Source organism: Amborella trichopoda, chromosome 10 (genome assembly GCF_054954075.1).
Source record: "Amborella trichopoda isolate Santa Cruz 75 chromosome 10, AtrichopodaSantaCruz75HAP2 v2.0, whole genome shotgun sequence".
NCBI classification, from domain to species: Eukaryota; Viridiplantae; Streptophyta; class Magnoliopsida; order Amborellales; family Amborellaceae; genus Amborella; species Amborella trichopoda.
In genome coordinates, this window is record NC_142345.1 from 41,433,378 (window position 1) to 41,460,500 (window position 27,123).

At 40.0% G+C, this 27,123-nt stretch overlaps 1 protein-coding gene across 2 annotated transcripts; it reads right to left on the minus strand.

Annotated features, from left to right (window-relative positions):
• Positions 1-29: 29 nt before the first annotated feature.
• Positions 30-26,130, minus strand: LOC18433925 (auxin transport protein BIG). Of its 2 annotated transcripts, XR_002280935.2 has the most exons (15): positions 25,556-26,130; positions 25,268-25,377; positions 21,006-21,171; positions 14,720-20,826; positions 13,943-14,560; positions 13,680-13,860; positions 12,533-12,767; positions 7,446-12,029; positions 6,780-7,002; positions 6,079-6,477; positions 5,642-5,785; positions 4,136-5,167; positions 2,033-2,515; positions 462-1,468; positions 30-360 (listed from the first exon to the last, which is right to left on the minus strand). XR_002280935.2 is itself a non-coding variant. In XM_020667161.2 (14 exons), exons 1-14 carry the CDS (start codon positions 25,794-25,796, stop codon positions 665-667), a joined length of 15,327 nt encoding a protein of 5,108 aa, XP_020522820.2. In that variant the 5' UTR covers positions 25,797-26,130; the 3' UTR covers positions 30-664. The 2 variants fall into 2 exon arrangements, 1 of the variants encoding a protein (XP_020522820.2); XM_020667161.2 differs by having other exon boundaries at positions 30-1,468.
• Positions 26,131-27,123: the final 993 nt, after the last annotated feature.

Consider the following 27,123-nt stretch of genomic DNA (forward strand, 5'->3'; position numbering starts at 1 on the left):
AGAGAGAGAGAGAGAGAGAGAGAGAGAGATTTGTCCATAATACATTAAACGGGCAAACCGTAAGCCTGCACAGAGTTGGCCCCTTCCAAATTATAAACTTTTGGGGCAAATACTAATACATTTGCAAGTCAAATCAGAGAAAAAGATAAAAGAGGCACATGTACAAACTTACAAGACCATAAAAATCTCAACCAAATCCTCCAGAAAGCCAAGCATAAAACCCTAGATCCCAAAAACCTACTCTTCTTTTCCAATGCAATAAACTGCCAACTCCTTGGCAAACTCAAACCAGCTCAAACCCCCATAATGTGAGAATGAATTTTCCATTTCGTATACCGTCCCGACTCCACCCCCCGGAAACTGAAGAAGATGGGAATGGCAGTGCAATAATAAAGGTCAGGCAATGTGAGAGAGGAAAGAGTTCATAGATGAGATATTTCAAGGCAGAGAGAAAAAGAAACCTTTATAACAGAGAAACTCCCATCTCTGAACAATTATCCTCCAGGTTCAGTAAAAGCAGCCAAAGCACAATCAGTAAAACCCCCCAACAACATATAGCTCCATGCCATTCCTCATCTCTTCTCTATCTCCCTGTCTCCACAACTTGAGTTCTCGGCACTATTTTCTGGCATCCATTCACAACTTCTCGACTTACATGCTAATTTCAGGTAGCAATGGAAGCCCGAACAAACTCCTCAACACTTGAAAACCCACCAGAAAGAGCATCCACCAAAATTCCAGCCACATCAAAAGCCTTTTGCAAATCCTCAGCCCCTTGCATTTCCTCGAGCCACCCCAACACTTCTTTAGAGAAACCCACCATCTCTCTAACATTGAGCAGCTTCTCCCTCATCGCCATCTCCCACCCCTCCAACTCCTCCACCTCTTTTCCAGCTTCAGGTTTCCCGGCACCTGATTCCTGCTTTCCGGAAACCTCTGTGGGCTTAAAGAATCTTTGTAACTGCTCAACGAGACCTGTATATACAAGCATTGGTTGCACTATTGCGAAGAGGTCCTCACCACTACTGGAGCCAGGCATCGCTGGATCATCTTTTCGATGGCTGGATTCGGGTGAGAGGCGGAAGTGGGTAGATCTGCCTTGCTTGTATTGGGCATAGGCATGGTGGAGCCCGCGTTGGAGAAAGGCAAGCCGATGATGGGCCCACACATCGTAAGGTTCAGCAAGGAGGGAATTAACCATCATGAATTGGACTGTTTCATCACTTTGGGGAGAAGGCGTTTTAGGGGTAGGAGGGGTTTTTGGTGGATCCAATTGTGATTGAGATGGGTTTTGAGAGAGATAGGAAGAGATGGATTTGGAAAGGGAACATCGTTGAGTAGATCCAGGTTGGTCGAGGAGGTGGCAGCTCATCTGGAGCATGAAAGGAAGGAGGCGAGAGTTGCTATCGCGCCCCCCACCCTTGCTGTCGGCACTGAAAGAGGCACCCGTTGCGAAGCGAGCCAGCATCTGCAAGAGGATGTAGGTGTGAGCATAGTTTCTCTCTCTCATGCACACACACACAACAAAGCTCATGAGCAGGCTAATTGAAGAAATATGTGGGTCCATAGGAAAGTATGAAAAAACAAACAGCCCATTTTAATTTTCACAGGAAATTGACAATGTTACAAATCAAAAGAGAAAAGGCAGGCTAATGGGAAGAGAGCAACACAACAAACGAAGAAATTATGGGTGTCCTAGGATCACTGAGTGATCCACCTCAAATTTCACAAGAAAACTACCATACTATAAGTGATTAAAATACTGCGATGAAAATTCAACAAAACTAACAATTGGGTAAATCAGAAGTCTTCAAGTTCTCAATATGTAATTCTTCTACATCATGTAAGAAATGAACCAAGAGACAGGCAGCCTAATTTGGTCTTTTTTTCTTGTTTTTTTGGAGGGAGGGGGCGTTAGGCAGCCAAATGGGAGTAGAAACAAAGAAGCAAACGAGTGAGTGCCTCAATGATAAGTGCTTCCTCTCAAATTTTAAATAAAGAAATACAGAGGCTAGTGAGAAAGTGAACATACCAGTACAACGTCATAAGTGAGAAGCCGCAGCCTGCTACCATCAGCCCGCCCAAGTGAGCCAAGGTTATCCCAATACTGATCAACACAACGACTATATTGCAAAATAGGCACAGCAGGCCCCCTAAGTGGAAAGATGCAATTACACAGAGTCTTGTTATTTCGGAGTGCCGCACCTTCCCACTCCTTTTTAGGGTTTTTGAGTGCTGCATCTGCCCGTTTGGCCTCTTGGTGACACTGAAAATGGATGACATTGAAGTGGCTAACTGTTGTGTATACGTATTCACCACCCCCTAAGTTAACCCTCTTGCAATAAGAGTAGGCACCAAGCATATCATTGGGCCGGAGTGTATATCCTTCTCTACACACCATGCAAGCAAGGCCACCTTCCTCCTCTTCGACTTCATCTAGGCCCTCAATGGCTGGCTGGGTAACAACAATGCGCTCTCCGCCATCAGATGCTAGCTCCTGTCGCATCCCAAGACCCTAAGGGGAGAGGATAAAAAGTTAAAAGCATGTGTCAAATGGATATAAAGAAAAGGAAAGTACACATTGATCCAAAGAGAGTATACTGAATTGTAGTCCAAAGGAGCAGCCATCAAATGGTGGAGGCTATTGCAGTGGCACCCACTAGGAAATTAACCAATGTAAAGTTAATCTCCACCATCCGCCATAGAGAATGAATGGTGGGTGCCCCTTTTAACTACTGTATGTGACGTTCCATCTCAATATGATAAAGACTTGCCATCACGAAATAAGGTGATATCCCAAATTCTCTTTCAACAATTGACCAAGTGGTATTGTAAAGTGCCCCACATAAAACAATGGAAAGAAAAAAGCTTTAAAAGAGAGAAGATTCAAAAGTCCCTACCCCTTCTTACTCTTTCAGATATAATAATTTAGCTGGAAATGATATGCAACCCAAAACTTGCTCAACAAAAGTTCAATAAAAATCTCTGTTTTTGGAAATATATAGGATATCAGCCACAAAAATGAATGCATGTCTATGATTTTTTCAAAAGTTCAAGGTCATTTGACCCTCACAAAGGTAGGAACTTGAATATTTTGGCAGGAACCAAGGACTTGGTCATAATGCAGCAGTTTTAATGAAATTCTAGATCCAATAATTACATTTCAAAACAAAAGTTAATAAAAAAAAAAGGGAAAATATCTCCATACCCCCCATTTTTAAGTTTTATATCTCAATAGACCCAAGGTGTAAAAACATATATTGGGTCATAAAAATTCTAAATTTTATATCTTTTAATTCCCTAAGCTAACTTTATCCCCTTTAAACCTATTTTTTTGCCTCAAACAAACATAAAAAAGACAAATCATTTCTAAACACCATCATTTCTCTCTCTTCACGTGATTTTCCCCTAAATCTCTCCCTACCTATTTTCCTACTCTCTCACCCCTCCGTGTCTCTCACACTCTCTCCCCCGTTAGAGAGACAAAGAGGGTGAATGTTAAAGAGAGAGAAATTTGGGGGGAATATATCACGTAAAGATAGGAAGGGTTTAGAATGAGCATGTTTTTTTTATATTTGTTCGTGCTAAAAAAATAGTTAAAAAGTGGGTGAAGTTAGTAAAAGGGTTAGGAGATATATTTTGAATATTTGGGTCTATTGAGATATGAAAACCAAAAATTAATGGTACAAGGATATTTCCCCAAAAAAAATCTAGATCCAATAGGTCTTATTTTATAATGTCAACTGCTCTTACAAATAAAAATAAATCATTTATTTTCTAAATTTTTTATTTTGATGAGTGATCAACATCAAGTAACATCCTTCAAAACAAAAACAAAAAAAATTGACCAATATTTCAGAAATTATTTCACTTAAAAAAGACTGGCATTTTTAAGTATAATTTGAATGATTCTATAGAAGTTTGATGATGGGAGTACAAATTGTCAAGTAAATGCAAATATATTCGAAGCAATTTTATTTGGTGAAGCATGTTTTGAACTCTGGTATCTCGTTTAAGGGAATTAAGATTTCAAACATAAGAAATACAAGTATTTTCATGAAAATATTCATCTAAAGTCATGCACTGGCTATTTTTGCCACCCATAATGAATTCATATAGAAGAAAATTTAAGTACCTGCAATAGTTCCTCTCGCTTTTTCAGAGCCCGTCGCCGCATCTCATCCCGCGTTGCATGCCTTAGCTTGTGCACTGCTTCCCCAAGGTATCCATCCCCCTTCCCCTCCTTGTCAGCTAGCGTATCAAGCAAGTTCTCGGCTCTTGCGCCAATCTCATTCTCCGCTGAAACTCCCTCAAGAGCATGAAACAATGGCAAGATACCGCCCTTTTCGATGCACCTTTGTGTCCTCAAATGGCCTACTGCAAGCCCCTTGAACATCGACAAAATTATTGGAACAGATGGTAGCTTCAAACCACTTGCCCACTCCAAACTAGACTTGAAATCATCCTGCCCAACAATGGAAAATCTCTCTCTAAGATGGTCGACAGCTAATTCAGTAATCCCTCTCTCTAGAATCATGTCCATGAGTCTCTCTCCAGACGAGCTCGTTTTAAGTGACTCAGATACTCTCACAAAGTTCTCTACAGCAAACCTCTGAGCAGCTGCTTTCTCAGCCAAGCTCTCATCTTTAGGGTTGTCTTGGTGCTCCTTCTGAAGCCTATCAAACTCTCCCCAATTTTGCAAATGAGGCTCAAAGTGTTGTATCAGCACTTCCATGGCAGCTTGTTCTCCATATGTGAGACAGGGAAGTATTCGAGCCACCATCTCATTGTTTCGTTGCTGCTTTGCTGATTTTTTGAGGCCAGAAGGGTGGGAAAGCCGCTCTAAGAACATCAAGACTATCCTTCTTGCTTGCTCACCGGCCCCCGAGCTTGTGCCTTCATTGGAAGCAGCAAGCACACTCTCTGAGATGCCAATGTCACTCTCATTAGCCTCCATCGTCAAGCTCTCAACAATCAGGAGTATGCCTTCTGCAGGCTCCACAGCATCGACAAAGAAGGCACGCCTAGCTGTCTCCAAGAGGAGGCCCAGTGCACCTAGCTTTAATAAGGCACGCCTGTTCTCCCGAATCTTGCAGCAATACATGAGGAGATTGAGAACTGATCCCAGCTCCTCTTGATTAGACTTGAGCTCGTCGTCCCTCAGCCGCTATCATCATACAACAATTCAAACAACAAGTGCATAAGTAGGAGGAATGAAACTTCCTATGCTGAAGCTAATAATCATATGTCCCGAATCCACAAAAAAAGATAATTCCTTAAAGAAGGAGAAGAATCATAAGCAGAATATCAATTAAGATCCAGGAGTCAAAGACAGAGGAAATACAAAAAACTCCTGATTGCATGAAATTCAATACACAGCTTCGTTCAGAAAAAGGCTATGGTGTCTTAGATTCAGATAATTGGAGGAATATTTGCTTTTCTGAAAAATGAATCAAACAGGTCTATCATTTCTATGGTCCGATACTAGTCAAGGATCGACTCTTAACATATTATTTTTTAAGACAAAGCAGAGACAGAAAACCAAGGAGATATATCTTTTGTTGCTCAAATATTGCGGAAGCGTATGCCTAAGACTGTCGAGAAATTCAAGAAAAAATAACATGACAATAACATTACATACCTGGATCATGCTCAAAATTATTTCCAGTCCACCACACTCCCGCACAGCACCAGCTATAGCAAACTCAACTTCAGGGTCCTGTGATTCCTCCCTATCCTCATCCAATTCCTTGATCATAGGCTCTGTAGCCTCACCATCTAATCCCTGTAAATGTCAGTGACCACCAAAAAATCAGATACAGAGGCAGGTCTTTTAACAACTAAAAATGAACAAGTGAGCCTTAGTGGAAGAAGAATGCCATCGATAGAGCATTGTTACGCAATGATAATAAAGGCAATCCAGAGCGTATAGACAAGACAAAAAAAAATTCTCAAATAAACTTAGAGCAGAAAATGAACATCTATGAGAATTTAATTATCAATTTTCCCAAGTCTGAAAGAGATTTCAATTTCTACAAGAAAGTAAGATCCGTACACAACAAATTATGAACAACAGACCTGAAGCCTGTAAGTCACTGTCATAGGTGGGCAATCTCTATTGGAATTAAATCCACCACCAGATAGCAAGCCAGTACTGAGAGTTGGTGATTGACTATGTGATTTCTTCCAGACCTGCTCATAAACTTGAGAAATGCTGAGATCCAGAGATATTATATTGCCACCCACAAGCAATTCCATACCATAGTCATCCTCAAGGAGACCTAACAAGTCCAACTGATGGCAAATTTTGTTCTTGACATCACGCATCAATGGACCAATCTCTGAACTGGAGTAAGGATTCTTAGTCATTGAACCCCGGATGAACTCCTCCTGAGTATGTGCTTTGTTCAGTATTAATAAATAGACTGGCTCCGGCTTTGATGGGCATATCATGTTGCAAAGCTGCTCCAAAATAAACTGCATTCATAGTAGAAAACTGCCATGAGAAGGACGAATATAAAGACAGTACGTTATGTACAACTCCCAAGAAGCATCAGAATGCACAATATTATCTTCAAGAAACCCAAGCTACAAAGAGAAACTAATACAAACCAATACTTCAGTTTAACTTGAATCGTCAACAATATCACAGCTGATAACAAGCTTGATCACAAGAAATTTTTTAACGTGGGAACAAGGAGTTTACAAAAATCCTGGAACAGGAGTTTTAAGTCATTGTAATAGAGTAAACAAAGACTACTGCTTATCTATCCCCATACCAGAGATGTTCGTCCCTTTCTTTCTTCTCCATGGATCTGTAAACCAGAAATGCAGGCTCGTATGAAATGGCGCTTGTTTTCACTGCTCTCAAGCAGAAGACTGTCCAAGAGATCCTTCAATAGCCGATTGCAATCACTTATCAATTTTGTTTTTTGTACTACAAGACCCCGGATGACAAGAAGAGCCTCCAATACTTGAGACAGAAGCTCATCTCGCATGAACCTATTTGCACCATCAACAGAAAGTAAGCAACATAAAAACCCAAGATTTCATTTCAAACTTCAACTCCAGAACCCAGAGCTGAAGCTGAAATTAGATTTCAGACTCATTTTCTATTAAGAATTTAAGTTAAAGGGAAAATCAAAGGGCAACTACAGAATCTCTTCAGATTCTTGACTGAACTTCACCCAAATCCTAGATTCAAATGAAGAAGGAAAATTCACCATTGTCATAAAAAGGATGAGAAAGCCAAGTTCATATCTTGGTTCAATTATGGCCATTACGGCCAAAACTGATGATAAAGTGGCTGACAATCAGATGCCTGCCATCAGCTGCATTCACATTTCAGCATAGGGTCTAACCCCATTTTAACAAATAATTGCCAAAACTTCAATCAATTCAATGACTTCAACATGAGATGGGAACTACAGGAAAATTTGACTAACCTTGCTCGAATATTTGCCACTTCAAGAAATTTGCTGAGAAGTTCAATGAGCTTGTGTAGAATAAAGCCCTGTGATATGTCTATATGTAGGCTCCTTTCTTGTGACTCCACATTTCCCACCTCGACAGTTATCAACCTACATATAGTACTCAGGCATCCCTTTACAGCGAGAAACAACCTTGCATCTTCTGACTCAATCATCTTGAAAAATAGTTCGAAGTACTCAGCAGAACTTTCCCCAGCAGAAAGAGTAGCCGGAAGAAGCGCCATCAGTAAGTTCAAAAATCTATACCGCCTAGATGAATTCTGAGCACAAAGCAAACCAATTAACGTGCACATCTCAGCCCTTATAGACTGTGAACATGCACTCAAGACTATTTCAGAAACCCATGATCCCAGTTCGAATGTTGAGAATGCACTCTTAAGCGTTCCTTTACAAGCACGCCTTTTCCATCTCAGGACATATTTAAGAGCAAGATAATCGACCCTTTGGGAGTCTTTTCGAGACTTCTGAATAGGTTTGACTGCCGGCGAGACTTTGTATTGCCTCCTCACGAAGTCAAGATAAGAGGCTCCTTTTTCCCACTCGGAATAGCTTACTAACTGAATATTCTGCCCTTTCCTGTAGCTATCCAAGTGCTTTTCTGATGATACAGACTGTGACTTATTCCCATTAGCAAGGCCACTTATAGATGAGTGTGAATCTCCACTACTGTCATCCTTTGTCGGTGGAACTGATGTGGTTTTCCCCGACATTTGCTCCTTATCAACTGATTCAGATTTTGGAGGGGTGCAAGCCTGAGATACCATTTTCAAGCATGGTAAAATAATGTTCTCAGAAATAGAAGGATGCCGGGCACCCAACTTGATCGAAGAGAATAACAGCTGAAAAGCAACTCGCAATCTAGCTTCCCAGAACTCATCTGCAACAGCACAAGTTTCAGAAAGTAATAGCAACTCCTCACGAGTCGCCAAGGCAATATCCATAGAACGATGGTGCTCTAGGCAATATGTGACCTTCTTTCTTATCAGATTGTTTAACTCAGTCACTGCACTTGCATCACCCTCTGAAAATGCACAAAGAACAGCTCTTGCCTGAATGCGAGCCGTCTTGGGGCCCTGATGAATATTGTTTTCAAACAACTCAGACAATATGCCAGTACCAACAAGCTCTTTCTTAACATGTGGGTATTTTGACAACACATGCAACAGTTCCAAACATTGGGTAACAAATGTAGTGGCACATCCATAACAATGATTTGGAGACCTAAGAACTGCAAATCTCGATGAGGCCATCATATCATCTGAATGCTTCTGGTGCAAATAGTTCATCAAAACCCGACGAAGGCCCTGGAGAGTCTGGACACTCTTGCTCACTGAATCAAAAGCAGCTTTGCACTTCTCACCATACAAAACACCAAGAAGAGCAATCTTCCTGTTTATTTTACAAGAAGGACTGGGCAAGGAGACCATCATCTGCTGAACTGTATCTTTCTGTTGAGAATCCATTTCGCTCTCACCGATGCTAGATACAAGCTTAAGCAAAGGTTTCTTAAATCCCAGAAGTTGTTGATATCTCCTATGAGCATTTTCTGATTCTGATTCAATTGCGATGAGCCCTTTCTTCATGTCCTCATCATTCTCCATGCTATCAAAAGTGAAACTTGGCTTTGCCATGAAATTGAACTCAAAACGACCGTATTTGCTATACCCACACTCATTGCACAGGAAAGAATCCAAATTCTCATAATTTATGTTACGGCACTGCCTGCACTGATAGGCATTTTCATGACAGTTGCCACAGATCCCATGCTTATCAGTGACATAACGACTGCAGCGAGGGCACTGCAAGGACTCAAGAGAAGAAGCTTGGAGATTCTCATAAAATGAGTCCAGTTCAATCATGAAGTTGCAGGCAGTTATGGGAATAGGGAATTCAACCTTCAGCTCTGTTTGATTGAAGGCAAGATGGCAACTCTTTGCACGTTTCCACAGAGACCAATTATTTTTTAGTTCTGAAAGATCAGCAACAGGCCTATTGTTGTAATACAAGTTCAAAACCTTCACCGACTTTGACTTGCGAGCATCATGCACATTCATGGTCACCGATTGAATTGTGTAACTTCCAGTACATTTCACTATAATGCGATTGTCAGTGAATTTTGTCTCAGATTTCAAACATTCCAACTTTGTGCGACTGTAAGGAACCTCAGGACAGCTACACGCAACACAGGGCTCACTCTCAAGATAGTAGCCGTCGAACTCAACCAAACCACTCAGAGTATTGTAAATACGAGCATTTGGGTGATTGGCCAGAAGCTCATTCTGGGAACGAAGTGTATCAAAGATACACTTCAATACATCAGAAGTCAAGCATGAATTTGCAAGTTCTGTTTCCTGGAGTTTCAGACAATTATCAGGAGCTCCCTTTCCCAGTAAAGATGTCAGGAGCTCTGTGAACTCTGTGATATTTTGGCCATACATGGGGAGACAATGCATTTTCTGAAGAAGTTCCTTCAGCAGTGTCTCCTGAAAAGATCGTTTGCCATGATGCCAAGCACCATAAAGAACACATTTGGCCTCAAGGCGAACAGCCGATGAGTTCCATTCCAGCAAAAATGAATCAATAAAGCTCTGTAGGACCTTCCCATCCTTGTCAGTGAAGATTTCAACTGACTGTTCCATGTCAATATAAGATTTCTCAGAGCTAGCTTCACTTCCTTCTTCTGATTTCTTTTTCTTCTTTGAATCTGAAGATTGTGTTCCAGCTTTGTTAGAGCCCGTTGCCGCATCTCCCACCTCTCCTTTCTGTTGAGCTTGGCCTGTATCCTTCCCTGTATGAAATGCCAAGCGCAAAAGTTTAAGAGCTTGGATGACAGACTCCTCACCAAAAACGAAGACACCATTCAGCAAGAAGGGGAGAACATCTCCATGCCTCGAGCAATATTTTTGCCAGTTTCTTGGTCTAGCCCCTGCTAACTCAGATATCACAGACAAGCACTTAACCAGTTTCACAATTCTCTCATATAGGAGAGGGTTCTGAAAACCACCAGATTTATTTACAAGCTTGAAGAGTTTCTTGATTTCACTTGATAGCTGCCATGCATCTCTTACACTGTAATAGTGGGTTTTGCTTCCACACAAATGCAGGAAAAGCCTCCTCGCATACCGCCTCACAAATGTTGTGTGAGGATTGCTGATGTAGCTACAAAGGACATCTTGATAACCGTCTAGTTTTAAATCCTTGTTGATGGGAGCCTTGTAGACGTTCTCCTTTTCCCCAGATTTTTCTACTTTTTCAGGCCTAACCAAGCCATATACCAAACGAAAAGTATTCTCTAACAGAAGCCTGTGATAATCGGCAAAAAAATCTGACCTATGGGCTTTGGCATATGAATCTGAGAAGAAAGGAGAAAAGTTCCCAGCTGGCAATTCTTTACGAATAGTGAGCAATGCACCACAACCCGACCCAGATGATAATCCATGCCCAGGGTCAAGATTTGAAGAAGGTGATTTAAAAATATGCATCAGCTGTTGTAGTATATCCATAAGGTAGTTGATAAAAGGCTGCTGCCTAAGAGCAGAACAAGCTCGAACCAGCTGAGAAGCAAACTCACTTTTGTCTTGATCATCATTTGCAGATGAGGAACCCATAGTCGAGGGGCATGATGCCAATTGGGAAACAGATTTATCTTGTGTCTCAGAAGTCGCCCCCGATTTTGGTAGAGAACTGTCACTGCCAGGCTGGTGCCAGTTTCGAAGCATCAAGGTGAAGAACATGAACACAAGGATAACGACTTCCCCAAATGATGAACGCATTTTAAGTATAAGAGGTTTACTCAAGTTGATCTCATCCAAAAACCACCTCACAAATTTCTCTAAATCCAAATTTTCAGGCTTTGAGCTATCCATGAAAGGTCCACCCACTGCAGATGACAACCTGTAGAACAGTTGCATAATGGGTATAGCACGAGCACCAGAAGTTGTTCCCATCCACCCTTTCAGCTGCTCTATCAGCTCGCCAAGTAACAATGAATTCACGGCTCTCTTTGCAGCTGAAATTGTCACTATTCTCTGATCAATTAGAGAAGCAGGGAACTCTCCAGATTCGTTATGCTCCAATTGATGAACGGACGGAGGTGAATTTTGCACATTGTTATTGGTAGTGCCATGAAGTAGACTTGGATCGCTTAGTTCATCAATTGCAAAGTGAATTTCGTTCCCATCTTCCCCAAGAGAATCAATTTCAATAGGAATTGCAGACATAGGGTGATCTCTAGAATGTGGTGGGGGAAGCCTATCTACATCCATTACTTCAAAGCAAGCTTCACATAGATCGAAGTCAGGGCAAACATTACAATGCCATCTTCGTCGAAGTATAGGAACAGTGGAGCAACCATCACAGCAATATTGAACAGATGACGTGGTAGAGTCTTCTTCAAGCATGATTTGTGTGTTCCCACCATTTGCATTGGTTGGATCAGAAGCTACAGGGGCTGATGCACTACTCTCCACAACATCATCAGTGGCCAACATTGTCTGCTTTGGAAATGGAACCTGGAGCAGCCTAGATGATATAGCCAAGCTGAAAAAAGGGGAGAGGAAGAAAATGAAAAAGATGAAAACAGTTAATGCCTCAAGGTTTAGTTAAAGGGAAAAGTTTATATAGAGCCAAGGTTCTAAACAGTCAAATTAGAGCCTACCTCAAAAATTTCACTAGAAGAGGTTGTTTTGATACCCAAATAGCCTCAAATTGATCATCTCGACATCAAGATGTATGGACATGAGAAAAAAATGGATTTCAAGTTTTGGAAATAGTGTATTTTGTAACGCATTTTTGGACCGTCAATTTTCAATATTTTCAAGTTTTCGTAGATATGTCAATCTACACTATTTTTGAAGCTTTAAACTTTATAAATAAAGATGAAAATATATTTGGCTAGCACAAAGATTTCCAGTATTGAAACCACACTTTTCGACACTATTTGAAGGTAGGCTCTAATTTGATTGTTTAGAGCATAGGCTCTATACAAACCGCACCCTTAGTTAAAATACTACAATCAAACAAATTGGATACAAATTAAACACCTGCTTGAAGTCTGTACAGCCTCGTAAGGAGCAAAAAGAAGTTTCTTGAGCAATAGAACAGCAGGTGCGACAGATTTTGCAGATGCATTGCTTCCATTTAAAGCCAAGCATTCTGCATAGCAATAGATCAGCTCCACAGAGGGTATGACAATGTTGTTGATAGTTTGTGTGTCAGGTTGCTCCAAGTCCAGTATTCCCCAAAGAACATCCATAAGTCCATCAATTACGCCAGAACCTGTAACAGGGAGAATCAATGTGGCAATGGCATGCATATCACAAGAAAAGTAGTGTCCTGACATGTCACAAAGGGAACTCATTCATTTTCAATTGCACTAAAATTTCACTCCTCCCTGGAACATTTCAGAAGCTTTAACCTACCCCAAAACCTACCAGGTTTCATTTTTAAAGACGTTAAGTTGCCAAGGTCCATACCAAGTATATTTTGTATGCTATTTTTTTATGTCCAAACAAGTTGTTTTACCTCGGATAAATAAATAATAAAGCAGTGGATAAAGGGGAAAAAAATGGAATAAAGACCATACTGTCCTTCACACAAATGTATCAATATTATATAAACTAATTTAATAAATGATAAAAATGTTTTAAACCATAATTTACATCATGAATTGCATTGTAATTGCATCACTCGCCAAGTTATACATGACCTATCGCAACTAAATGAACTGGAACAAACAAAGCATTGCATGATAGTAATCACAAGCTCTAATTTTGCAAAATTAACATGTTAATTGAAATTTTAATTTTATGGATAGGTATTCCATTTGTACATGTTGGTATATCCATGCTGTACGGCCATGTCATGACAAATTGTCAAGGATTTGTCATGGGAACCGTGTCAGGCAAGGCATCCATGCCAGACACCAACATTGTCTACAGCTTGTACGTAACAACAGAATAGTAGCTGAGATTTAAAGACAGGTCCAAGACTCACAATGGCTTTCTTTATTGGATATGTTTCAATAATCAGGCAAGTCTTACCGAGTCACTCAGCTCACAACTATGGTGAGTCTTGAGCCAAATCTGAGTTTTAGAACTACATTAGAACAGGTAAACAGTACGGCTTTTCTTCGTGATATTACAGCAAATATAATTTGAAATTTCAAGTGAAGCAATTTCAAGGACTTACCATGAGTTTCCAGAAAAGCAGCAAAATTCAATCTACGATGCAAAGCAATCCTAGACACAGCTCTCATTTGGGCTGTAAACTCTTGAATTACCCATCCAGCTGTTGCTCCACCAATTCCTATCCTTGAGACAAGGACTGGCGAAGCACTTACAACACCAAGAAGACGCATAGCATCTTTGACCTGAGAAAAAAAATCATAATTAACATTGCTAAAATGATATTTTCAAAGTCTTTGCTAATCGAAGCCTCACAGAGATGCATACCTGATAGTACATCTCCTTTTTTGGGAACAACGTCTGAAGAACATGGCAGGCAGCACATTGTAACATAATCTCCCTGTCATTTTCAAATATTGTTTCCAATAGCTTCTTGCATTTCAGTTTACAGGATTCTATCTTTGCATCCTCAATTTCAGCGCATGCCTGAGACCTAAACAAGGAATAATATGCAGATAGGAGCTTAAGTCCATCTGCTATAACCTGTTCTTGCAATGAAACAGCTTGCAATGGCCGATACTTCTTTCCATGCCCAGAAACCCCAGATGTGGCACCGAGTACATGGGCCTCCATGTCTAAAACAGCATCCATTTTTTCCTTCCAACCGAAGTCATCCTTAAGTCGACCATAAACTTCTAAAGAATCTATTCTGGGTAAAGTAGAGCCATTAAAGGTCGGGCCAACAGAGATTGTAAATTCTTCATCAGCCAAAAGTGCTTCAGCAGTAGTGAATGGGATGTCATACCATGAACGCATACCCTCATCCAGTTTAATAACTCTCTGGAAAATGGTGATCTCAGAAGGAATATGACTTGCTGAAGTATTTCCGACATGTATACGGAAACCAACCATGGCAATATCAGGATTTGAATTGAAGACGATTATCTGCAAAACAAAGCAAGCGGGTCATCAAGTATTAGGACACCCATATTCTATTTTAAAAAAAAACAGACACGTATACAATTTCCTAAATAAAAAAAAGTAATTAGCACCAACTCATCTGAAAGAAGTCTCAGTTTGTGAGTTTTGATATAAGACTCTAACCTTAAAACCAGAAGCGCTGGGACTTTCTAGATAGCCATCATCCGATACCAAATTTTGCTTAGCACTCTCTGAATCACCATTTCTAATGGCATCACCTCCCAACTTCACATCAGGTGAAATGCAAACAGTTTTCTCAAAGAAGTCGAGAGGGAACTCTGGATTGGAACCAGAACATACTCTGCTGCTGAGGATTCCAGATCCTAATTTTTTGGCATGATCTGAGGTCAAATTCGATCCAGAATTGGATCCCAAAGAATTAGCTGAATATATCTGCAGGCTTCCATCATCATATAGAACAAGGCAGTGGGTTCTGTCCTTCGATAAAGGCCTGTATGCGGCTATACCAACAAGAGATAGTGATGAGCTTCCTCCAGTATGTCGCAAGTTTTGTGCTAGTAACTCATGGACTCCTATAGATACAGCAAGTATCGAATTCAACTTTAGAGAAGAGAAGCAAACAAAGAAACCACTACCATCAAGCATCTCTTTCCAATGGTGCAGCCCAGCAGGCCTCAATTTACCATCCTGCTCATCCCCATAAATGGCAGATATTTCAGTAAGAGTCTTTGCATTGGCATCCAGGCGGCCAATCAAGGTAGTACCATCCTGATAGGACAAGAAAAGGAATCGGAAGGTTGATGAGAAGTACAAAGAAAGACCTCTCGAATGTGGAGCTTTATCAAGTTCGATGATATCAGTCATTTGTTTAGCCCCCACGTCACCTCCCATAGACAATTCAAGCCTGAATAAGCGACCAAGTTCTGAGAGAACAAGAAGAAATATTTTCCCCTGAGGTGCAGTAACAAGTGTCGCATCCACAATCAGATCATCATCCAAGGTGAAGTAATGCATGGGACTTATATTATCTTGAGACAGATCATAGATCTTGACAAAAGTGTTAGTGATCCCCATCAGTTGCACTTGAGAACCAGGAACCCAATCTATCCGCCGAATATAAGCACCTTGAGAAGCAAGTTCAACAGCAAGACGATCAGTCACTTCCCCACGGTGATTAACAGTAAGGACTTGGCATTCTTCATAACCTGCAACAGCAAGATAATTTTCTACCAAGGGGTTGAAAAGAATATGAACTATCTCAAAGCGAACAATGTTTTTTGAAAGAGGCTTCACATTGGTCTTATCTGCTGTTATGGGTGCAACTGATGGCTGTCCAATTAGCTGCCCCACATCAAAAATTGCAACTTTGTCACCCTCCCCAGCAGCAAGTCTGCCACGCCTGCTAACACTGAGCAAAGATTTGATTAGGGAACCATTAACCAGATGGGTTTTCAGTTCCCTTGCATTTGAATATTCTGCCTTGATCTTCATATCCAATGATCCACTTTTGTATGCCTTTTTCAGTTGCAAAAGATCAGTGTTGTATGACAAAATCCTATCATCCCCCAATACCACTTTCTGATCTTTTGAGAGATTACACTCTCTTCTGCCTGTTACAGCTGGTAGTAATCTACTGCAAAGCTGAATAAGCAGACTCTCAACATCAACATTCATCAGCAAGCGTGCAAGTCCTTCTTGTTCCTCCTTTGGGATGGATAATTTGAAAGAGCTCTCAATGTCTGCAAGCCCATCTTCATCAAAATCTGAATCACTATCAGGAGGTAATTCTCCATCTTCAGAGAAAGAAAGGAATGGCTGAAAATTATTTGTAGCTCGAACTGGAGCGCTATTGGAAGGAGTATATTTACGAGGCTTCAAGCACTGGCAGCTGCTTCCTCTAACACCACCTGCCCCACAATCACAAAAGAAACGACTCGAGCGAGAATAGACAACACGGTGACCTCGATGGCACACCCTTGCACAAACAGAACAGCAACCTTTGGAAACAGTTAGATCACATGTGTAACAAAAATACCAGTGTTGCTCCATGAAGTTGCTGCCGCTTGAAGTGAATGTGCAAACTTTAGATGCAAGGGCCCTTTCATTGTTACTATCATCATCATCATCCTTGTCCACACTAGCCAATTCCCCGTCTGATGTACCATCATCTTCATCTTCATCAACTGAAGTTGCATCGCAGTCAACCGTAGCAGAACCAGACTCCTGACTTGAGGGAAGAACCAATGTCTCTGAACCTTGGCTTGAGACACTGCCAACTGTTCTAGGAATAGTGGATGCAGCTCCAGAACTACTGCTCGACCAATGCTTACCTGAAAACTTATCCCCAGTGCCTTTATTAGCTCCACATGCACTTAGGATACTCCAGAGAAAACCAAAAAGAAATTTTAAGCCTTCCAGGAATCGTTCATCACACAAAAATTTGTCCATCAGCCTCACAGTTTTCTCCACAAGATGCCTCATTGAAGAATCTCCATTACAGAGCTGAAAGATAGAATTGAAATAAGCCTTGGCTGTATGAATGTCAAATTGCATGAACGCATCCTCTAGGGACATAAGCATTGCTTCAACAAAGTGAAGACGAAGTTCTTTCGAATTAATCTCAGAAGATGGTGATACAAGGCAGATTATGACATTCAGAGTCAGTTCTCTGAGTGCAACAGGGCTTCCTTTGGCTGTCGAAACTCCTCCTGAAGTTTCAATCATGCATCCCAACAACTTCTTTTCAAGCCATTTGGATAAACATGCCAAATCCATTCCCAAGAATTTCTTTTGTGCTTCCACTTTAAGGCTACAACAAAGCTCTCCAGACAAAAGATCATTAAACAATTGCAGAATCTTCATACTCACTGCTTCAGTGTGACAAGTATCCAAGACATCCAAAAGAACCAATAGATTGCCATTCTGTATAGGGTAAAGCTTCTTGGCCTCTTTATTCTTGTCATTGTTGATGCCCAAATAGCATTTTAGACTGTCAACTTTAGCTGGGTCTTTCCTGATGCGGTCAACCAAATCAACAGTATTTTTTATTAGAACTTCAAGAACACCCAAGTTTATTTTCTCTCTGGAAACCACTTCCTTGAGAAAATTTTCCATGTGCTTCAGTAAGAACAACACACTATGATCCAAGTTCCCTTTCTCAGATGGGAAGAAGTAGCTGTATATAACATCAAGCTTTCCATGTATATGTTCAAAAATCCTTCCAAGTTTAACCATCATGACTGAATCAAGAAGACGGAGCAGCACATCATCGTCTATATGTATAGCCCCTGTAGAATCTTTGACCTTGATTAAGCTCTCGAATGTGCAGATTATCCCTTCCACAGAGACAATACAAGAAAGAAGAGCCCCACTATTAGTTTGTAAATGTGAAGGAAAACCATGCAACAAGGATCTGCGGAACGCTCGACTCAGGTTCTCTAAATCTTCTCTCTCAACAAGCTCATTCAATTTTGACCCAAGACCATACAGATATTCTAGCAGGGCAGGGCTGGCTCCAATTTTCTCCAGCAGCTCAGCCTCAGGGCATTGTTCACATCCAGATTGTATGAGAAGAAGCGATGAAGAAAACAAGCCCACCTCACATTCCTGGCGATCAAGGGCCATAACAAATGCCTCTTGAAGGGCGTGCAAATATCTATGCAATAGAACTGAAAGCCACTCAATCACGGATCCAACCTGGTTATTTTGAAACAAAGCAACCACAACACTTTCAGCGATCGACAAGAAATAGTTGCCCCCGTGTATATCTTCCACCCAACATGATTCCAGTCCTTGCAATGCATCCTTTTCAGAAAACCTCCCGATGCCAACTTGAAGCAAAGAAAGAATCAGAGAGAGCCAAGCTCCATCCCTTAAAAAGTCCCAAGTTCTCTCTTTAACTTGAAATGGTTCATGGGTAATACTAAGCTGTTGAAGGACACTGGTGACAACTTCTGTGAAGTTTCCACTACCAATATAGCTGGTAACATCAGCCTTGCTTACCAGGAAATGGCTGAATTGAATGAAAGAATCCATTCTTCCCAAATCAAGGCTCCAAGTGTCAACTCTCACTGATGGAGACCTAATACAAGATAGTGTATCCCAACAAAGTAGAAAACAGTACCTTTCAAGAACGAGGTCTTCCACTGCTTCAGCTTTCTTACCTTTCCACAATCCTAATATTTGTGAGAAGGCATCATGTACATCATCCTGATTCAGACCTAGATCTTGAAGGACTTGGCCATCTAAAGAAGCTGAATTAGGAACAGGAACAACATCTATCAATAGAGGAAGCAAATTACCGAGTACTGGTCGATCTTTAACCCATACAGCCATGATACTTTGTATGGTAGTGGATACCCATGATAGTAAACGATCATTTACAATCCCAGAAGAGCTTCCTCGAGATGGCACTTCCCTCAACTTGGTTCGAATATGTGAAAGAAGCCACGAAGGAAATGTTGATGGGTAATAGATCATATGACGCAGAATCAAAATCAACCGTGATACTAGCAAAGACCAAGCTGTCAATAGTGTGCAGCTGAATTCAGCTGGAGTATGGCTTACTGCCTGAAGAGCATCAAACACCCTCTTTGCAAAGGAAACTTTCTCCGAAACCGAGGACGAGTGGAAAGCCATAAGAAGAATTTCAAAGTGGAAAAGAGAAGGGAGACCTGCAAATGTATCTCCAAGACTGGGGCAATTTGAGCACACATCATTTGCCTTTTCAAGAATGAAATCAATATATGCTTCAAAAACTTTGATTCTAAAAAGTCTCCCACTAAGACCAACCCTAGAAATCATAGCGTGAGCTAACAAAACAAGAGTATAGTCATTATAGACAAAGTGTCCCTTCTCTACCTTGAGAATTTGGCTAGCAAGGTGTTCTTCAAGGCACCTGGATAAAGCTCTGCGTGCAAGGAGGCTGTACAATAGGTCAAAGCTTACATCAGAAACATGCCCGAGCTGTTTCTGGCATGCCGAAACTGCACTATTGGGTATCCCTTCGTCAAACAGGCAAACTTGGAACTGGAGCATGGAAAGTAAGATGCTTATATGCCTCTCATGAAGCATCACGCATGCTTCCTTGCAAACAGAACTATCCCATTCAGGGGAAAAGATGGAGCTTTTAAGAAAAGTCAGTAGCTCAATAGCACCTTGAAGGGGTATGTTGGTGCCAATATTTATCATATCAGAGGCAACAGGTGGTTGATCACGAGTATCAGTCATCCCACCCTGACGGCCAGGTTCACAAAAAAGGTCCCCAAACAAAGCATCATCTTCATGACTGACTGCAGGATCCTTGTCAGAAGGAGCAGGACTCTTTGCACGAACTTGGCGCAATCTGTCATTTTTCACCTTATATTTCACCCCTTGTGAATGAAGAAAAGAGGCAAGATGTATTAAATCATCAAGCCAGTGACCTCCGATAGGAAAAATAAGCCTAAGAAGCTGTTCACTGGTATATCTTTCAACCAAAGAAACTTTCTCGGAGCTAATATTAAAGGAAGGAGCAACACCAATCTCTGAATTCATGAAATTTTCAACGGAGTTTATATCAGATTTCTGCTTCCAACTAAGCACCTGACATGTCTGAGTACGCACTTCTCCAATGAGCTTCAAGAGATACATGATAACCTGAGGTGCAAAAACCAATGGAGGCTTTTGAATGGAACTGTGTTTGTCATAACTCCATACTTGGGTATCCAAGATGTTCAACATAGAAGCAGAAATACATGTCTTTATATTGAGGAAGATGTTGTCACTATGAAAAACAGCTTCAACAAAATGAAAGAAGTCCTCCATTAGTACCATAAGGTGATGCTCAATTCTTTTCTCCTCAGCACAAGAATCAAAGTTGAGAGGGTCGTGCCTGTGTTTAAACAACTCAGGCAATAATTCAGCCAAGGCTGCTGCTTGAAGTAACAACTCGACATCAGAAGCAACATATGGAGCTTCCCTTGTAAGCCTTGCAACTAATGATAGAATTCTTTTAGAAAGTATTACTATTGACTGAAAATGTGAATCTCCATTGTGTTCATCAGAGAGCTGTGAGGGCTTTAACAGCTCTTTGCATATATTAATCAGGCGAGGTATGCACTTCCCATGAACAACTGCCCAATGCTGTGAAAGAGATATCATGCTATTCCAGTCTTGATGGGGCACATCTTCAGTTGAGAGGGAAACCTGCCTATTCGCTGGAAGATACTCAGAAGCTAAAGCAAGCATAGCTGTGTCCACTGGCTCAGCTTTCACTGAACAATTGATCCCTAAATTGACACAAGAAGGGAGAAGTCAGCAAATGATGGATGGTCTGGTAAAATTAGCGAGCAAAGCATGAAGCCAGAAGTAATGAATGAGATAAAAGCACGTTAAGGCCCGGGGGGGGCAAGGCCAGGGAACAAAAGCACAAAACAACAAATTACACAGTTTGCACTAAACTTACTACCTCGCAGGGTACACTTCATGTATCTGTCCTGTTTCACCCTGCTTGAATTAGCAGGGATGACTGGCAAGCAATCCATAAGAACAGCCGGAGAATCTAACTTCACTGAATCTAAATCTGTATCTACTTTATCAAGTAGAGCTATTTCCAGCAGGTGTATAACAGTTTTCTGCAAATACACAGCCAAAAACAGAAATGAAGAGAAGCATAAAACTTGAAAAATGGTCAATAAAGAAAAACTCGTCAGTGATAGCCTAGTAATAGACACCGGCATTATCATTTCAGTTTTGATTTAGAGAAAAGGAGAAAGCATGAAAACTCAGAGGTTGACATAAGAAAGAAGCTGAGTTGATGTAGATGGCCTAGAAATGCAGCCCAACTGTTTTTGTTTTTACAACTGAAAAAGAGATGATGCCTGAGATATAAACAAAACAAGATGAGTAATGGAATCTATGTTGCATTTGAAGGCCTCATAAAGATGAGAACATCAATCATAATAAAATTTACAAAAAACACCTAGAAAGTTTACATGAAGCAAATTTCTATTGAGAAGGACTTCACTTCATGGTATCTGATCTTGCTGTTCCCGCTCACTCCTCCCACAGACATTCCCCAAGTGCTCCAACTAATTGAGGACCAAGCTTTAGAGATTTAGTCGGTTTCATATTCTCCAGATTTCCAGGCATTTCATGGACCTTACAGCCTCGGAAAGGCCATGGATATGCTTTTCTTTTGCTTGTAGATACCATAGACTCAACAGAGCAGGATCATAAACCCCCTGTATCTTCACCAAACATTTTCATGATCTTGAGAATTCATAACATTCCCTACATCGGTCCAAAGTTGCCTAAAACAAAAAATCCCACTCTCATTAATCCTAGCTTCTTGACCCATTACTTCTCTCATATTTTTCTTTGTTTTGTTTTTTTTTTTTCTTTTCCTTGTTTTGTATGTGGCACACGTGGAACATTTTGTTTCTTATGAACTGTAACTAACCTGCTGAGTGTTATCGCTTAGTCATGCGGTTAATCCCAACCTCCTTGTTCGAACAATATTCCGAATCCAATTATCTCATTTGTGGAAACCATTTTAGACTTAAAGGATCATTTTCCTTATTAATAAAAAATTTCATTATTAAGCAAAAAGGCACAGATACAAATGAATTACATCAACTAACACCTCATTTCACAATTGGTACAGCTGAGTAGTTGAGATGGATTTCCCTCAAATTACAATGTCTCTGGCCAACTGCAATAAAGCTATGCAATTAGATACACCATTCGCATATGTAGGGATTGTGACAGGACACTACAAACCTCAAAATCTCCTAAAATGTGTCCGCTATCCTCCACTGCTGCTGCCTCTCACCTCACCCCATCTGCGTCTGTTCTTCCAATCCAGTCATTCATAGAGACGAGAAAAGGAAATACGAATTAATTGATTTGATTTTTCAAATCCGAATGAATCCCTCTTTTTTTTCCTCAATTGCAGCCACTAAAATCCCCAATTACAACCAATGGTAGGTTGTTTTGCTGTGCCAAGGCTCTGAGGTGCTCCCATAGCTCCCTTCTCTCGATCGGGTAAATTACAGCATACACAATGGAGTAGCACCATATATGCCCTGAGATTCTCTCCGTAACTATGATAGTGAAAGACTGTTTATGGCTGGATATGAAACAATAATATTCAACAAATGAGGGTACTAGAAGTGTATGGCCCAAATCCGGTAAAAGGACTATTAACTTCTGCTTCAACAGAACCTTCATGCCACGAGGATTGCAAATACACCATAAATCCCAAAACCCCACAGTTCGTGATCAACCCTCTCACACTTGAGACGCAGGGGTCTTTGAGCGAACCTGGGCAGATTTTAACTTCAGCATTCCTGATCCTCAGTCATGGATACCACTACAAAGCATTTGGCTTGGATTTCAAAGCTTTACTTAGTGATATCCTACTTCTCAAACCAAGTCAATGACCTCAATGCCGCTAAACTCTTCTTTGAAATGTAAAGGAGAGGACAAATATCTTTCTTCTCTCTTTAATGACCCCACTAATGGATTTCGCACCTCTAAAGATTATATCCTTGTCCTTACTTAAGATTATATCCTTGTCCTTACTTCAAGGAAATTTGCACTTCGTTCACCTGCCTGGTCATAATATTATGCCCCAATAGCAACCCTTTGGTCACTTTAGAAATTTATATATTTTTCCACCCCCCTCCTTGCTCCAAAGATGAACTCTATGCAAAGAAGATCATCATCCTGCCATAACCACTAAATGGAAATATCCAAAGGCAACACCATCTCCCTTGAACAACGATAACACAGACCACATCAAAGAGGTATCATTGACAATAGCAGTGATTTAAAAAGCGAACTGCCCAAGGCCTGGGCGAAAGGCAAGGCGGTCCAAAACGCCTGGGCGATGCCTAGGCGGCCACCCATCCAGGCATGCACCCCACCCAGGGGCAGAAATGACCCTCGTAGAAGGCATTTTTTGGTCATTTTTTTTTAATACTAAAGAGGCAAAATTATGGGTTTTAGATTCATTTGAAACCTAAAACCCATTAGAGTCTATTTTAGAGAGAAAAACCCAAAAAAAACTAGTTTTAGGTGATTTCCATAGGATCTAAGGGTTTCTCAAAGTTACGAGAAATTGATTTAAGCATCATCCATTGATATTAGATTTAATTTTGGAGGTTTTATAAATCTATTAGAGAATTTTTTTGAAGATTTTGAGTCCTTAGAAACATCTTAGAGGAGGAAGTTTGGAGATCGAGCAATCAAAGTTAGTGACTTTTTTTATATGGACTTATGGTTATAGAGTATGGAGGAGCATGTGCTATGTGGACTTGTGTACTATACATTTGAGGTGCCCTAAATCCCTAATTCTTATGTATTATACAGTTTTACTTATAACGTTAGACTATAGAGATATTTTTCTTTCTACAAGGCTGCCCAGGTTCTGGGCGCCCACCCAGGCGCTAGGCGGCCTGGACACCCCCAGCCGCCTAGCACTTTTTGAAACACTGGACGATAGAATCACCTAAGAAATGTGTAACCTTCTAGCAAATGTGAAATGAATGAAAAGAAGGTCTGTAATCTCCTTAGCCTCACATAATATACGAATTGAGAAGTTGGAAACTATGATGCTGATGATGAACCTTTTAGTGTTTGGTAATCAATAGAACTATGCTATTTTGGGGGGAGGAATTAATCAATACTAGAAAAAGCTAGCTTCTATGAAAGTGATGAGACTTGGACCTAAGGTGCAGTCGAGCAAGCCAAAAAAAGGACACTCCGAACGTCAATTTTGATTGCAGAATCCTTGGGAATTATTGCAGCTCCATTTGGAAATCTGACCCTCACCTCACAGATGCAGTGGCCTATTTATTCATGATGTAGGCATCCTCTTAAAAATCAAAAGAAGCTAAAAAGAACTAAATTCAGGATGAAGTTCCCACCAATAAGCAAGACCAGTAAGCATACTACGATATCATGTTCAGAGAATCAGATGTATACAAGTGTTTGGGTGCAAAACTAAACTAAATTATTTAACAGAAACACAAATGTAAGCAAAATTCCAAGCAACATGACAAAGATATCAATTGATAATATTTTTATTTTATTTTTTTACTTATGATTTTCTTAAAAATGTTTCTCGTCCAGATGTAGAGTTCTCATTGGAGACACTCAAAATAGTAAAGCCCCTATCTCTCGGATATGACAATCACATTGTGACCCCCATGTGAAGTCCCAATTCCTAAAATCGCACTAGTCCTAAATTGCATGCCTAAGATAGCGCCAACTTTGATTTCTCTTCAAAAAGAAATAAGAGATGGATATTGAAACATTTCCTCAGCTAATCCAGACATTCAATCAATTACTTTGGAGACATTCAGATATTTTACTAAGTTTGGAGGCCATTCCAGTGCATTCTATAACTTATAAGCACTAGTGATTTAACAAAGAAGATTTCTCCTGATTCAGGGAAAGGGAAAAAAAAGAAAAAGGAGTGTCCAAGAATTCAATATAAACAAATATATTCCTCAGTGATCCAAAAAATCCAGAACCATGATACACATAAAAAAAGAAGGAAATATTTATATATTAAAAAGGAAATAATTGAAATTTATACATGAGAAGTAACTAGAAATAATTATAATTATCAAATAAATTAGAAGATTACTTGAAATAAAAAACTAAGAAGTTAAACTAGATTACTGTAAAATAAATCATGAATAAAGTTAAATAATAACTAACCTGTAAGTCAGCCCCATGATCACCATTAAGTCCACATTTCTCAACGTAATAAATGCAGAACTCCACAGAGCTCTCAAAAACCCTAACAAGTGCTGATTCTGCAGCTTCAACTGAGCAAAGAATCACAAAAAAAATCAAAATAAACTCTAAATCCAAATATATGAAAGATAAAACATGTCCTACGCCCAATAAAGAGACTATTGGAGAATTGAACTCATACAACTAAATTTACAAGAAAATGAATCAATTTTGGGGAAATCAGATCACAATGGCCGATAAATCCGTTACCTGTAAGTGAGCGAGTAGTATATACAACATAACTTAAAACTGACAAAAGGGATTCAATCTGTGACTCATTCCATATCTGAAACACCAATTTTCCATCATCATTCTCTTTAATGGATTGTTCTATGATGGACGCCAACTCCGATAACCCTAATTTTGCATTATCCGATCGCAACCTCTGAGAGAGATCGACCATGGCATTTTCTTCAGTAAGAAGGTCCAGAAGCTTCTTAATTTCAGCCATGGCTGAAGCTTCTGGTCACAACATACGGACCGGGTGCTTGAGTGCCTGTGTAACCCCAGAAATCGCCACCAAATTTGGAGAAAGGAACCCTAAAAATCGCCACTAAATTGAGAAGAGAAGCTCCATTTTCAAGGGTGAATTTAAAGGAGAGGTTTTTCTGGTTAGGCGGTGGAAGAGAGAAGTGAGAGTGCATTGTGGGAACCTCAACTTTTTTGTAATGACCAAAGAATGACTTACGCGTTTCCATTTTCCTCTCCAAATGCTAAATATTAATTTCTTCCTTAAATTTTCTTATAGAGTTGAATACATAAAACTCTTTCCACTTTCATCTTCTGCTAGCTATTTCTTTCTATCTATCTATATATGCTCCATGTTCTTCTCAGTAGAGATCCCTTGCATTTAATCCATTTTCCAGGTAGAAATTTATCTTCTAAGTTGCATATAAATGTTGTCTAAAGACTCTAAACAATAATTTACAAAAAAAATACTTTTCACAAGAAATATATGTCGTATGAAATAGTTTTTTTTCAAAAAAAAAATAGGGATCCCAACAAGGCTTGATCGTTTAAGTGGTCAAATCCCCTTTCAAAATTGTCTCCATTGTTATTAACACGAGAGGTTTAACTTTTAATTTTCAGTTCACTTGAGTATTTCCTCAAAGAATATCTAAATATTTGCAAATTGCTCTTACTCATGGTTGGAAACTTTGGAGTCTAAACAACTTATGGCACTTTAATTATAGAGCATGTATAAGATACTTCCTCATGAATATATTATTTCGTACTCTTTCGGGCAAAAGACCTACTTGCAAGGACTTTTTCAATCTAAAAATTTGGGAATTACCTAAGAATCACTAGATGAGTCTTACAAAAGAGAAATTTTGAATTCTGAGTTCTCCACCATTTAGATCTCACACTCTAAAAATTAGATGGTATATGTTCAATCTTGAGACATTATTCATTTCAAGTGCATGGAAAGTGTGATTTGAATTTTTTTCTTTTTTAATTGAGGTAGGTTATATTCTCAAAATTATATATATATGAGAGTAATGATACTATGAGACCTTCCACACTCATGTGAGTAGAACTCCAAAGGATCACCATTAAATTTTCACACAGATCTCTAGAAAAATTATCACATGAGTGAATGGGTTTTTAAGAGATCCTTGTCAAAAACTAATGATGATCCTTTGGGGTCCTACTCACATGGGTGTGGGAGAGTCTCATAGTATCTATATAGAGACACACACTCTTGCATTGGAGTTTACATAAGGGAGTAAACAATGCCTTACTTGTACAAGGTTCTCAACTTGAGAGAAGTGGCTAAT